General features: G+C 40.3%; 1 protein-coding gene across 1 annotated transcript in view; it reads right to left on the reverse strand.

The window, feature by feature from the left end:
• Positions 1-14404, reverse strand: part of Scel (sciellin) — a 72045-nt gene that overhangs the window by 23416 nt on the left and 34225 nt on the right. Inside the window, 8 exon segments of the mRNA XM_051195257.1 lie at positions 197-256; positions 4052-4111; positions 5317-5376; positions 5748-5804; positions 7333-7389; positions 9287-9346; positions 9646-9705; positions 11371-11415. Of these exon segments, the coding sequence (XP_051051214.1) occupies positions 197-256; positions 4052-4111; positions 5317-5376; positions 5748-5804; positions 7333-7389; positions 9287-9346; positions 9646-9705; positions 11371-11415 (459 nt within the window).

Here is a 14404-nt window from a genome sequence, read left to right on the forward strand (position 1 = left end):
TTGCTCTCTGTTGCCAGTGATATAATAAGCACATATTCATGATGCTATGACTGCTAGCTGCTGCTCAGTGTCTGTGGGACCCGCTCAGAACCCCATCTTGTAAGCAATGAGCTTCAGACTTTCTGGGTCCAAGAATCCCAGCTCTTCTGCTACATATTAATCAGGAAAGAAGAGAGATAAGACATAATTCTCTTACCCTTGGTTACTCCTGTTCACTTCTGGGGTGACTTTGATCAGATTGTCAAGGCTCTGGCCCCTTAAAAACATTTAAAAAAAAAAACATTTAAAAACATTTAATACTTGTCTCATAGAACATTCCAAAAGCATTCTCTCTTAGTAGCAACCACCAACATGTGTAAAACAATTTTTTTTTTTTTTTGGTGTTTTGAGACAGGGTTTCTCTGTGTAGCTTTGTAGACCAGGCTGGCCTTGAACGCACAAAGATCCACCTGCCCCTGCCTTCCGAGTGCTGGAATTAAAGGCCTGGGCCACCACCACTCAGCTTAAAATCTACATTTTGTTAATATTCTTGGTAAATTTTCTATTATAAAACTGCACTAGGATAAATATACCAATTTGTTTGAAATGAACTCTACACAACCTGGTTATCTACTTCTGGAATTTATAACTCATCAGAATGACACATTGTAACTGATTGTTTGGAGAACAAACAATAAGAAAGCTAAAGTGTATAGACTTCTGAAATGTACCAAAATGCAAGCCATATTGTCTGAACTATAAACTCCACGGTTGCTGAAAACGCTTGAGCACTTTTCTGTCGGCCTTAAAAACACGCCTGCTTCTGATCTTCCGGGAATGATGTTCCTGTCGCTGCATACGCATGTGCTTTCCACATACCAGCAAGCACTGTCTGATCTACAGAGAGTACCACATGGGGAGAGGGGCCTCCTCAGAAGCAAGCATTACCACTCTCTCTCCACACTCCATGACCCCACCAAGATGTCTCTGAGGTTTCATTTACACAACATCAAAGATACAGTGTTTCGAAGCAACCAGATGTTGACCCAAGTTTTTTTTTTTTTTTTTTTTTTTTTTTTGCTTGATCCAGATGTCTCAAGATGATATTCAGACTAAGGACAGCAAAGAAAAGATGTGGATTTTCATCACTACAATAACAAAATGATTAACCCCTCAGAAACAACTGCTGCACTCTGTTGTTTTTCCCCTAAATAAAGCCTATGGGATTTGAATCACACGGTCCTAGGGAAATAACAGAGTGTAAGCACCGTAAGCCCTTCCTTTGAGAGTGTTGGTTGAGGAATTTGCTTTCATTGTATTATGTAGACCTCAGTCTCTTTACATACTAAATGAGCCCTATAACTGTGTAGATTTAAGTTCTTATTGCATAAAGTCAATAAAGAAAAACCAATTAATGTGGTAATCTATTATAACTAAATACTATTTATGTGCTATAGCAGTCCACAAATAGCAAAGACTGATGATCTAGGCTCTGCCAAGTGGTGGGATAGATCAAAACAGACACAGAATTCGCCTACTTGAGGTTTTCATTCCAAGCTGGGGAAAAGCAGAGCATAGACAAACATCTAAGTGAGAGGCACAGTTTTTCAGCTAACAATATATGCTGTTATATGTAGTATTGAGGATAAATGAGGGAGAGTGTATAATTTAACCATATTTAATAGTCAAAAAATGGCCCATTTGAAAGGAAGATAGTACAGTGACAGTATTCCAGGAAATGGGCACAGCGTGTGTAAGTGCCTCAATGCAAGAACAAACCTGAGATTTAAAGGGTTATTTGATAAGAATGTATTGGAAAAGTAAAAGGCTGTCTCTAGGCATTAGAATTTTATTCCACCCAAGATGGAAAAATAGTGAAAGCTTTTTAATAACAAAGACAGTTTTCTATCTATCTATCTATCTATCTATCTATCTATCTATCTATCTATGTCCCTGTCTCTATTTCTTTCTCTTCCCACACGTGTGTGTCTCTCTCCGTGTGTGTGTGTGTGTGTGTGTGTGTGTGTGTGTGTGATGACTTGTGTTTTCCTATATCACTCTTCATGTCATTTTTTGAGGAAAGGGCTTCATACTGAATATAGAGCTCACTAATCTGATTTAGACTAGTTGGGCAGCTATGCCAGGGACCCTCCTGTCTCTACCATCCTAGGACTGGAAATACAGGACTATGTAGAAATGCCTGACTTTTTTAAGAATTCTGAGAATTGAACTCAAGTTCTCATGCTTTTTATTGACAGAGCCCCTAACTATATATTTAAAATATCTACAGAGTCTCATTATGTAAAAAGTAAATTGAACATGCTATCCTTAAAAGCTCATAGAAAGCACATACGAATACGGACACACATTTCATGTGTTCACATGCATACATACACTCATGTATACATACACTCATACATACTCAACTACTATTTTATATATGTAATAATTCACTTGTATAAAATACATACATGCACACATTCATGTACATATCCACCTGTGTACATACACAAGCACATTCTCTCTACTTGTAAGCACACCCATGTGCTTATGTAGGAATAAACAAATGTAAGCAAGCCTTTAAAACATATGCATATAAGTATATATCTAATCATGTGCACACATATCCATTTCAATATATAAAGGATAAGTTTGAAGTGTTCCAATAAATATTAAATAGGAAAATAATTTTAGATGTCAAGATGAACTAAATGTATGAAGACTGTCTAGACCATTATGAAAATATAATCTGAATGTTTTCCTAACACTGACTTCTGATTCATTGGTTTTATTGAATATGTGCTGAGCACCAGAGTTCTATGATTCCTCTTTGGTAGATGAGGGAGACGCTGGCTAGTTTTATGTCAACCTGACCCATGCAAGAGTCATTTTGGGAGTGAGAACCTCAATTGAGAAAATGCTCCTACGAAACTTGCCTTTGATCAAAACTTTGTTGCATTTTCTTGATTGATGTTTGATTTGGTACACCTGCCCCATAGGCAAGTGATGCTACCCCTGGGTGGGGTGGTCCTCGATGGCATAGGGAAGCACACTGAGCAACCATGAGGAGGAGCAAGCCGGTAAATAGCACTTCCTCACGGTCTCTGCACCAGTACCTGTCTCAAGCTTCCACCCTGTTTGCTCCTGCCGTGATTTCCCTTAGAGATGGGCTGTGAAGGTAAAATGAACCATTTCATCCCCAAGTTGCTTTTGGCCATGCTTCATCACAGAAAAGTAACTTAAGACACTGAGGAAACAGAGCCAAGTGACGTAGTTGGTCAGGCGCTGAATTTGAAATGAGGCTTTCAGATTCCCTGTTCACATTAATTCCTCAGTTATCTTCCTGATCTTCCTGAACCACTCAAGGAGTCAAAGAGACCAATGTTTTGTTTTGCTGCTTCTTCTTCTTTTTTTTTTTTTTCAAGAGTTTGGTTGCTTTGCCAAATTCACTGGATGGCTGTGCCTCTGTGCCACGTGGTCAAAAGCAGGGCAGCTTGGCAGCGTGTGCAGCAGCTTTTAGCTGGCTGAGCTTTGCTCTGCCAGCACAGCCTCTGGGGCATTAGTGACACATTTCAGGATCAACAAATAATATCATACACTGAGTTAACTAAGTGGAAAAGAGTTCATGGAATTATTTGATACACTATTTTCAGCTACATGGCAACAAGTTCAGTTTGAAAATACAGTTCACATGTACACACACATACACATGCATATATACTCTGCTCTTACATACACATGTGCTCTCATGTATCCCTCTACTAATACATTCACACACTTTTATAGATCTAATTCTCATACATATGCTTCACATACTATCCATACACATACACACTAATGCAAAGTAAAATAAAATAGCTGAGAAGCTTATTCAAAACTTTCTTGTAATTTCTCAAAATTACCAGATAACAAATGTCACCAATGTCACAAATGTCACTCTTATCAAACTGCTTAATGAAATGTCTTTGAGAAAATAAATGATCCGTTTGGGCTTCAACTCATTGCCCCAAACATGAACAATAGCATTCTAATGTGCATAATGCCTGGCAGGAGGAAGCTGTAGGCACATTACCTCTTCATATTTTTATGTGTTTCAGGATTCATGTTAGTCAATCCATCGATGTCTTGTTTGCTTTGGAAAAGGAAATGAGGTCTAATGAATGTCACTAAAATAAAACACTAGTCAAATTAATAACAGCTCAGATATTAAGAAGTGATAAATGCAAAATTTCTCTGCACCAGTGTGAACACCTAAAGTTCTAAATAAAAATGACAGTTATCTGATATCTCAAGCTGAAGGTCACTGCAGGTTGTTCCGTTGCTAACAGCTCACACACACACACACACACACACACACACACACACACGTGTACTGTCTATTCTGTTCTCAGAACACGAGAGCATGGACACTTCTTCCTGAACAAAGCCAGTCTTGTGTGCAGATCCATCACGTTAGGTCCCGCCCAATGAGCCACAGGGAAGCAAGGTAAGTTAAATGAAGTTATTCACTGGAACCAGACTGCGTACAAATTACTGTCCAATAAACTGACACAATCTTTGTCTTTTTTAGAATGATGATAATTCTAATTTTTATAATGATTTAACAAAATTAAAAATGCTAAGAAAGCATCCCCTCATATAACCCTCCCTATCAATCGTGCCCATGTCAAAACCTTTTAAATATCTTTTGCCTCAGAGTAAATTATTATAAGTAACAAAGCAAGACTTAAAGACGAAACCCATTACATACTAGGGGACATAATGCTTCTCTTCTTACTGGATCTACATGCTGCCCCATTAAAAATCAGGAGGCATGTAAGCTATGCTCAAAGTGGACAGTGAGGGATGGCAGACATAGGGACTGGGTACAAAAGGCATCATAGTTCTGGACAAGTGATGCAGCAGTGAGTCCTTCCTCCCATTTAGGTACCAGTCCAGCCTTGTCTAGGCTGTGGCTGGAAACCATCCTTAGAGGAGGAGACCTGTGAGAGTCTTAGTCAAGACTGGCTTGGCTGACTATGTCATTCTGGAAATGTACTTTGAAAACTTTGAAAACTATGTGAAGGTTACATTTGTTAGATAAAGAATTCTACTCTCTCATCAATCCTTAAAAAGAAGCCAATGCCCCAAATCAAAGAGAAAAGTAACTCAGTATTAAATATTGAGACAATTATTTTAAAATAAATATGTTAATGGAAGACAAGGATGAATGGCCACATCTCCCATCATATTGGTTAATTTCATACTTTAAAATATGGCTATAAAGCTAAAAAGTCAAATAATTTGCCCTCTGATTATTATGTAGAAATCAGATTTGGGGACATTAGTGAGACTCACCCAGAGGTATTTTCATGTCCTTTGAGGTTAATCTTCATAACATTATCAAGATCTCTACTTCTTATGAAAAGAATGTTTGGGTTAGTTTTATGACATTTCCATAGAACCAGATACATATCATCCATTCAACATTTTTTTTTTAGTGATCAATGCAAGCTTTCTGTGAAAATTATTATACTGACATCAAATACATTTCAGCATAAAGTTGACCAAGTAATACAAATAAATCTCCAAGGTTTTGTCATTCTATATATAAATGTAAATTTCAGTGTAATAAAGATACACTCTTCAAAGTATATAATAAGGCTGCTGAAGTAAGGCACAAAAAAGAGAAGGCGTATTCAACGCTGTGATTCTCTCCACACCAGTGAGAAGGTCACCAGTTAAGCCAAGAGAAGCCTGAGACTCAGAGAGAGCCAAGCAATTCTCACCTTCTGCTGTTTTTATCTGCTGTGGCACTCATTTTCGTAACTGGTCTGAGGTCTTGGCTTCATAGGGGGCAAAAAAAAAAAAAAAAAAAAAAAAAAAAAAGCCATCAAAATTTATGTCAACACCAAGGAAACCATGTCTGCCATACAGGAACACTGACACACATATGACTTCACATGGATGTGGCAGAGTGTGCAAGGCCTGCACAGGGTCAAGCCAGATGGGGTCCCATCACTGAGAGGGAGAAGTGATCAGCTCTCTTCCACCTCTGTCCAAGAAGCTCTGCCTAATCAACAACAGAATACAAAGGAAAAGTCTTCTCCACTGGAATGTCACTGGGTATATAACCCTCGCTTAAGTAGGCTCAGCCCCTAGTAGTAGATGACCAACACGAAATGAACTCAATGGTGTTTTAGAATTTGCTTATCTTATATTGGGAATTGCTCTTATCTTACTGGTCTTTTGTACATTATGGTTTTGTTATTGTTATTGTTTTTGTTCTTTTTTTTTTTTTTTTTGCCTGTTTTGTTTTTCTAAAGAAAGAAAGGTGCTGAATTGGGTAAGGAGGTGAGGAGAATCTGGGGAGGAGAAAATGGGAGAGGAAACTGTTCAGAATATATTGTATGAATTTTCAATTTAAAAAGTTAAGTCAGATTACATGCAATATTCTCTGAAACACCATTGAACTGGCTAGTTTTATATCAACTTGACACAAGCTAAAGTCACCTGAGAAGAGGGACTCTCAATGAGAAAACGTCTCCATAAGATGGGGTGGTACAGAGAAGCCTATAGAGCATTTTCTTAGTGGCCGATGGCAGAGGGCCCAGCCCATGGTGAAATGTGCTGTAAGAAGTTTCTAGAAACAACTGACCAGAAAGACTTGGTGCTAATTATCCTTGGCTTACCTTTGTGTGTTCATATATGTGGTCTGTGTTTGTATTCATGTGTACGTCTTGTGTGCATGTGGGTATATGTGTACAAGTGTATGATTGTGTACATGTGAACCTTTGAAGTCAACATTACGTTTCTTACTCTATTGCTTTCTACCTTACATCTGTTACTGAACCTAGGGGTCACAGGTCCAGTTAGACTGGTTGCTCACTGAGCTCTAGGCATCCCCCTGTCCCCTGCCCTCTAGTTCTGGGTTTCTGATGCTCCCCATTTTCCAGGCCTTCACATGAGTTCTGGTGATCTGAACTTATGTCCATATGATTACACAGCAGGTTTTTTACTGGCTCAGCTCTCTATCTCCCTACCCTATTTTCTAGCTTCTTAATTAATTTCCACAGTGGCACTTGACTTAAACATCATGTCATTTTGCATGCAATTTTTCCTTTACATTTCTTGATTCACATTTTAAAAATTGATACATTCTTATTATTTAAGAAAATATAGAATGAGAGATTTGGTAGAGAATTTTCATGGCTCTCCTTTAGAAATGGCATGGATTGCATTCTTTTGACCCACTATTTCTGAATCTAAAGAGTTCATCTGTAGCAGAAAATAACTATAACACCCAACAGCTGACAAGGTGTAAAATACTGGCCAAGACGAAGACCCCCCTCCCAATGAAGGTGTTTTACTCACCCTTTCTCCTTGTCTGTCCTTTGATTGATTTTCTTAAGACTCCCAAAGACTTGATTTCTTCAGAGCATTGGGGTTGAGGAAAGAAAGTGTGTGAGAGAGAAACTCAGCGGCATGTTCAGCATCTCTTAGGACAGCTGTAGATTTCTCACAGCAAGAATGAGATGCAATCAGGGCCTAAGATCTTAGAAGCACCTAACTTAAGGAGCATGGAATGTTAGCCAGACACCTCAGTATCAAGATATCAACCATTACTCAGTTACAACTGAATCAACATGAAAGCAATCTTTACCACCAGGCCTCAGCTTTTTCTTTTTGAGGGTAGATTAGAGGAAGGCTAACTTTAATATATGCATGGCGATTTTTGTCATATTTAAGCACAAAAATTCATTCAATTAATTAATCAACACTTTAAATTGAAATATTTTGAGGACTTGGAGAAGTTTCTTGAGCATCCTGAATGGTCTAGCATCACCTTGAAAAGTAGAAATAACGGCGCTGACTTTAGTACCTTACGCAAACTGATCACATAGAATGAGACTTTAATATACAAAAATCTAAGATTTGTTAGAGGCTACTGGTTGTTCATTACTATAACCAAAGTGCCTGAAAGGCTGAGGCAGGAGGATTGTGTATGAGACTAATTGGGGCTACGTGGCAAGACCCACGTTAGAACAATAACGAACTGAAAGCTAATCCCCTAATATGACAGGAATGACCAAGTGCTACACGCTGACATTTTCATCTCTGACTGGTTTCATTGTGATAAATTTACTGGCATATCAAGTTCTTTCACTGCAGATGAGAGAATACGGACAAAAAACGAGAACTTGGTCCCTCTTATTCCTTGAAGGGCACTTACTCCCGTTTCAGGTCAGGTGTCATCAAGCTATCCCACATTATATCACGGTCCTTCCCTCTTCCACGTCCATACCACGGCTGGGAAGGCTCACCCTGCTTTTCCTGTTTGCTACCATCCTTTTGGAGCTCTCTCTGTTTCTCGTTTCAAAACATCCGAAATCTCATTTTCTCCTCTAAAACACAAACTGACATGGCAAAACTCCTGACTGCTCTCCACCTGCATCCTCCGTTTGGAGGAAGTCACCTACAGTGCACCAGCACGCCTGTCTGTTACTGGGAGCGCTTCCCATCATAGACGCTTTGCTGCGTGTTCTGGATCAGAGAGCCGATATGATGGGACTGACTTGGAAAACGAGAGTATCATTCTGTGCACACACTGGTGCAGATAAACGGCTTCAAAAAATAAATGTGACAACCAAATGCAAAGTAAGTGGCCAGTCTGGGGGAAAGTGGAAGAAACCTCATAAATCCTTAACCTTTGTCATTCTTGACTGCCCAGAAATTTCATTTAATAAGGCTGTCAGAAATGTTATTTCTTTCGATGTGAAATAATATCAGTAATAAAAAGCCCACTTTCTAGTTTGCCATTGTGAGTCTAAAGTTGCAAATTCATCTCTCAAAAGCTACTAGTTTAGGTTTAACCCACTACAAAATTTCTGAATGTCTTTCAACATTAAGGCATTTACAAATACCTATGAAAAGATAAACGTCTAAGACGAGTCTTCTGCATATTAAGGACTTCAGTGTCAAGTGGCTCCTTGCTAGAACCCAAGTGCCTGTGGTCAGTACACTTAGTTTATAAGTTTCCTATAGTAACAAGGTGGGCTTCCTTCATTTTTAACATTAAAGGGTGTGGAGATCACCTAGACCACACTCTTCTCCTTATGAGATGAGGAAGTTGAGGCACGTGACTAGATCACTGAGATCCATGATGGCGGCAGAGCCACTACGAGGCCCCCAGCTCCTCTCTGACCCTTACTCTGAGTCCATGCCACCAGACCGCTTGACCCTGGCCAGAGAAGGTGACCTCCTGCTGACAATACATGGCAGTCGAAGGAAGGGTCACCCCAAGTAGCCTGCCTTGACTGGCTCTTACCCTTTGCCATCTCTGTCCAACTGGGAGTTCATACAGATGAGACTTTCAAGACTCTGGGCTCTGGAAACAAGGAATTGCAATAAAAACCGCATGTTGAAGTGAAATGGTGAGGTATCTTGAAAGGTCAGATATAATAAACATTTTCTATGAATTGCTCATTTACTCTCATTGAATGGAAGAGCAGAGATCCTTCCGGGCAATTATGTCTGAACTAAATGTACAATGCCGGGAGAGCTAGCCCATCTGCTAGTGTGTTTGTCTGCCAGAGGATGCAGCTCCCCACCACCACCTCTGCTGTCTGAAGGGGCAAGGCATGCAGTCTGCGGCACCGGATGTCCAGGACGGACAGGCACACTTACCTTTTGTCTACCGGCTGTGTCTTCAGGTTTGATCGGAAGAGGCCGTCAAGACCCTGATTTCTTTAAGTATATTGATTAAAAAATATCATCAGTAATAATAACAGATGCTTAGCTATAAAAAGCTTATACCAGTTTACATGTAAAATAGAAGCTGGCTGGGAAAGATGGAGGGATGTTTCTGGAAATTGCCTTATTCTACACGGGTTTTCCCAAACTCCAAGTTTAAATGTCAGTAAGCCTTAGAGGAAGAGCAACCAAAGAGATGAACTGGGAATACACAGGCCATGAGCGGTTTGTAGAAATGCTGTTGAGGCCCACGAAATGTTTCCTGTTTCTTCATCTCTTTTCCTTTTCTAGATAACTATGTGCCGGGTACTCTGCCTGCCAGCGTGTCTGTGCTCCATGTGCAACCTCAGTTCCTGTAGAAGTCAGAGGGCATCATGTCCCCTGAAACTAGAGTTGCAGATGGCTATGAGCCATTATGCAGGTCTGGGAACCGAATCCAGGTCCTTTGAAAGAGCATCAAGTACTCTTAACTTCTGAGCCATTTCCAAGCCCCTGTTTTCTTTCTGTTTTTGAAATTAAAATATAATTACATCATTTTCCCTTTCCCCTCTGCCACCCTCTCAGATTCATGGCCTCTATCATCTTTCTCTTTAATTGCTTTAACACAAGTCAGCATTTATAAAGCTATCTGCGTTGTGAGACCATGATGTTCCAGGGTTTTCTGAAAATGTCCTGCAACACTGGCTCCAGCCTCCCATGTGGCTTCCTCAGTGGGTGCTGGGATGCTGTTGATGTTTTCCTTTGCTCTGTCCAGACTCCTTCACTGCCTATACCTCATGAGGTCAGCCACATGCTCTCCTCTACACCTGCCTCGACATCTCCTGGTCTAAAACCTCCTGTCTGTGAAGACAGGAAACTGAAGAGCGGCAAATCTAGGTGAGTTGCGGCATTCATCCCACAGATGATGATTTTCAAAGCAGCATGTGAAAACCATATTTCATAGAGTTAGGTCAATGAAGCCAATGGACAGTTCTTTATTTTGCTCTTCCCTTTGCTATCTGCTGGCCCTTTCCGTCTCTGCCATTCGTCTCTCCTAGAATCTTTTGTTTTGCAATTCCGAGTGACTCAAAACTGGGAGATAATAATAACAAAGATACCAGTGGTTTAACTCCAAATATTCAGCAGTCAAGTGAGACTGGGTATATATAAATATATTTGAATACCAGAAAATCTGACATATGTATAAACATACAACTACCTTGAATTTCTTGGAACATGAAAATCAAAAATACTTAAATATTAGTACTTTAATAACTGATTATTTCTCCAAGCTTTTAATGCAAGCTTCTGTGAGGTATTACTGACTATTCAGATATGCTGATCCTCCTACTCTAAAACCAAACATTGTTTTGTTTTGTTGGGTCTTTTTTGGGGGGGAGGTTGTTGTTGTTTTCTTGGGTTTTTTGTTTGTTTGTTTTTGTTTCTGAGACAGGGTTTCTCTGTATTGCTTTGAAGTCTGTCCTGGAACTAGCTCTGTAGACCAGGCTGGCTTTGAACTCACAGAGTTCCTCCTGCCTCTGCCTCCCAAGTGCTGGGACTAAAGGCGTGCACCACCACGGCCCAGCCCCAAACAGTGTTTTTAATTCTTAAAAGATGATACAAGGATTCACAATGTTTAACTCAACAATAACATGAAAAACAGAACTTTTTAAACCTCACCTGTTCAAGCTTTTGCTCATTCTGATGAGATTGTCCATTTCTTCACTTTGGGAAGAGACAACAAAATCAAATATTAGTTTTATAAAACCTTCCCAAATCAAAAGGCAGATTCACTTTTAAATAGTTCTGAGTACTCGGAAATAGAACATGAGCCTCCATGTTAATTATCTGTGAAACTCTATTTACCCTCAAATGCCATGCTGCCAAAGAAGCCTCTTAGTTGAAGTCTTGCCTGTGTGGAACGCTTGTAGCACGTGGGGTTTTGTGTCTACTTTGTGGGGCTTCACTGCAGTATGTATTACAGCAGTAGCAATTGAGCTTTTGTTGACGTTAATGTACCTTCCCATATGCATTACTTAAAACGCAGGACTGTATTTTACAATGCACCCTGTGGGTCTTTAACATGTTACCTTTAGATAGATGTTCAATGCTCATTTTTAACGGAGACAACAAGTACAGGAACACTGGCTAATTATAGAGTCTATTCTCACACAATGTAGCCGCACAGAAAATAAACTACTCAAAAGACACTGGCTTATTTCTTAAACTCCACTGCGAGTTCATTCTAGGTCAACTAAACTTGCAAGCTTGTTTCCATATTTGAGAACGGTAAACCCCCTTTCTGGCAGCCTTTTTTTGGGTGTGGGCTATTCAAGCTAAGCTTCTGTATTGGAGAATTTTCCCTTAAACCATGGCCTCAGCTGTGTTCTCCAAGCAGGGAGCAGGGCTGGGGTGCTCCCCGAGAGTGTTCTTTATGGCTTCCTCCTGGGTGCTCCTCACAGTGTGCCTTCTCCACAGATTTCCCCCCCCCCCTTCTTCCATCTACTCTCACCCCGTTCCTCTTGCCTTCCTCATTTAGTGTTTCCATCCATGTATCTTGGTTCTCTATCCTTGCTGCTATAGAATCACACATGTCTCCAGCTTTCTTGAGTCACCTCTGGTGTGGACCAGGAGACCAGTATCTATACCTTAAAGCTGCTAAGCCAGGGACATCTATACTGCCATGATTCATCACGTGACCCTGCTGTATTATTGCCTCAGCTCATGTTGCTACAATTTCCCCTTAGGTAATATAATAATATGTTCATCCTTAAAAAGAATCAATAAGTTAATATATAGTTCTGAGCATAATGTCAAGAAAATCATAAATTCTCACCTAATCTTTGCCATTATAATAAATAGGATCAGGTCAATGTTTTTCATGAAATGCATGCTTGCTATAGTCACCTTTTCAATCGAATTTGTAGACAGTAAGATACTGTCAGCGTAGGAGAGACAGAGTGGATGAGGCTGTTCTGTGCGGTGAAGATGCTAGGTAACCCACTACTGCCAGAAGAACTATCCAGGACAGCCCTGTTGGAGACTTTCTTCACTATGTTCAGCTCACCACCAAGATGTAGATGATTCATTTAAAGCAGCTTTGTACATTTAACAATAAGACTGAAAGTTGAGAATGAGTGCTGTGATGTTTGAAAAACAGTTGCTGCCCTTAACAAAGAAGGGGAAGAAGCAATATTCTGCCTTCATGGGAAACAAACTCCTAGTGTCCAAACATGGTGTTCTGTTATTGTTTCTCGCTTGGAATGCTACCTGATAAGCAGAGGCTAGCTGAAAATTTCTTTCTATCCCAAGGGAAAGTGCAACTGTAAGAACCCTGTGCATTTTGGCCCCGGACCTTTGTGACTGGCATGAACCACAATGATGAGATTTTTGAAGAGTCGAGGTCTCTGGTGTTTATCACAAAACAATTAGCATAAATCATGAGAAGACATCCTGTAGTAAATTAAACACCATGGAGACAGAATTCTGTATGAAGAACCCGAGCTCTCAAAAGGACTGCAAATTGATAAAAAGCTTTGGATATTAAGTTTCAACATTGTCTTTGCCACAAATTAAATGCCCTTAATCAGATAGCAACAGCTCTCTATTCCACAAAGAGCAGCTGCGATAAGGAAGCTCTCTCTATTCCCTTTGGAGAACCCATAGTGCATTTCCCCGGACCATGTGAAAGCCGCATTATCTCCCCATGATTAATGTATGTCTCCGTGAGATTTGTGCCTGTAGCTGGGGACCAACTGCTGCTCTCACTGGGTGGAGTGACTCATGCCACACAATTGCTACTCTTCAATGCCAGTCACTTGTCTTCCCCTCACTCTCCAACTTAAAACATGTTCCATTGTTACTGAAAACAACATAGTAACCAGGGTATGGCTGGGCCAGACCTGTAACCCTAGATACCCAGAAAGTTGAGGCAAAAGGATCACCAGTTCAAGGCCTGCTTGGGCTACAGAGAGTTCAAGGCATGGCTGGCAAACTTAAAGGGACCTTGATTTGAATTTTTTTTTAATTGAAAAAAAAAAAAAAGCTGAGGAAATCTCCATGACAGTTTACTAGCCTGTCATGTATAAGGCCTCGGTTTAAGTCTCTGGACTGAAGAGTATACTTTGAAGTAAATAATAATAATATCAGAAATATAGGAGCTTAAATGAGAGAAAAATGAAACCTGAACATGAGACATGTACACACTTTCCGGTCTTCATCTAATACAGAGCTCCTGTTAACCACAGAGAAAACCAAGAGCCGTTGTCCCCTCTGGTGAGGTCTCACTAGTACAGGCTGTCCTTTTCCCTCAGCCTCCCAAGTGTTGAGACTGAACATATGTACCGACACATCCGGACTTTTGGAGCTTTTGGTTTGTTTGGCTTTTAGTGAGATCCACTCTAGCCAGTTCTCCTCATTGCTTAACTACGTTGAACAGGGAAAAACATCTCGCATCTGGGATTAAAGCAATGAGATTTTTGCATCCGGGATTTTCACGTCTTCCTCCTTTGGACGAAGCTGCATGTTCTGGTGTGAATTATCTCTGGTGTCTAAGACAATGTGGCTTCCCTGATGGTGATGATGCAAGGGGTGACCGTGAGATTAGAGGGAAGATTACATGTTTATGCAGATAAGAAGGATCAAAGGCAAACAGGCACAGTGCAATAGAAACCTCAGGTCTCTAATCCCAGAGACGGGCAAGAGTCACACCCTA

The sequence above is a fragment of the Phodopus roborovskii genome, unplaced genomic scaffold (genome assembly GCF_943737965.1).
Source record: "Phodopus roborovskii unplaced genomic scaffold, PHOROB, whole genome shotgun sequence".
NCBI lineage: Eukaryota > Metazoa > Chordata > Mammalia > Rodentia > Cricetidae > Phodopus > Phodopus roborovskii.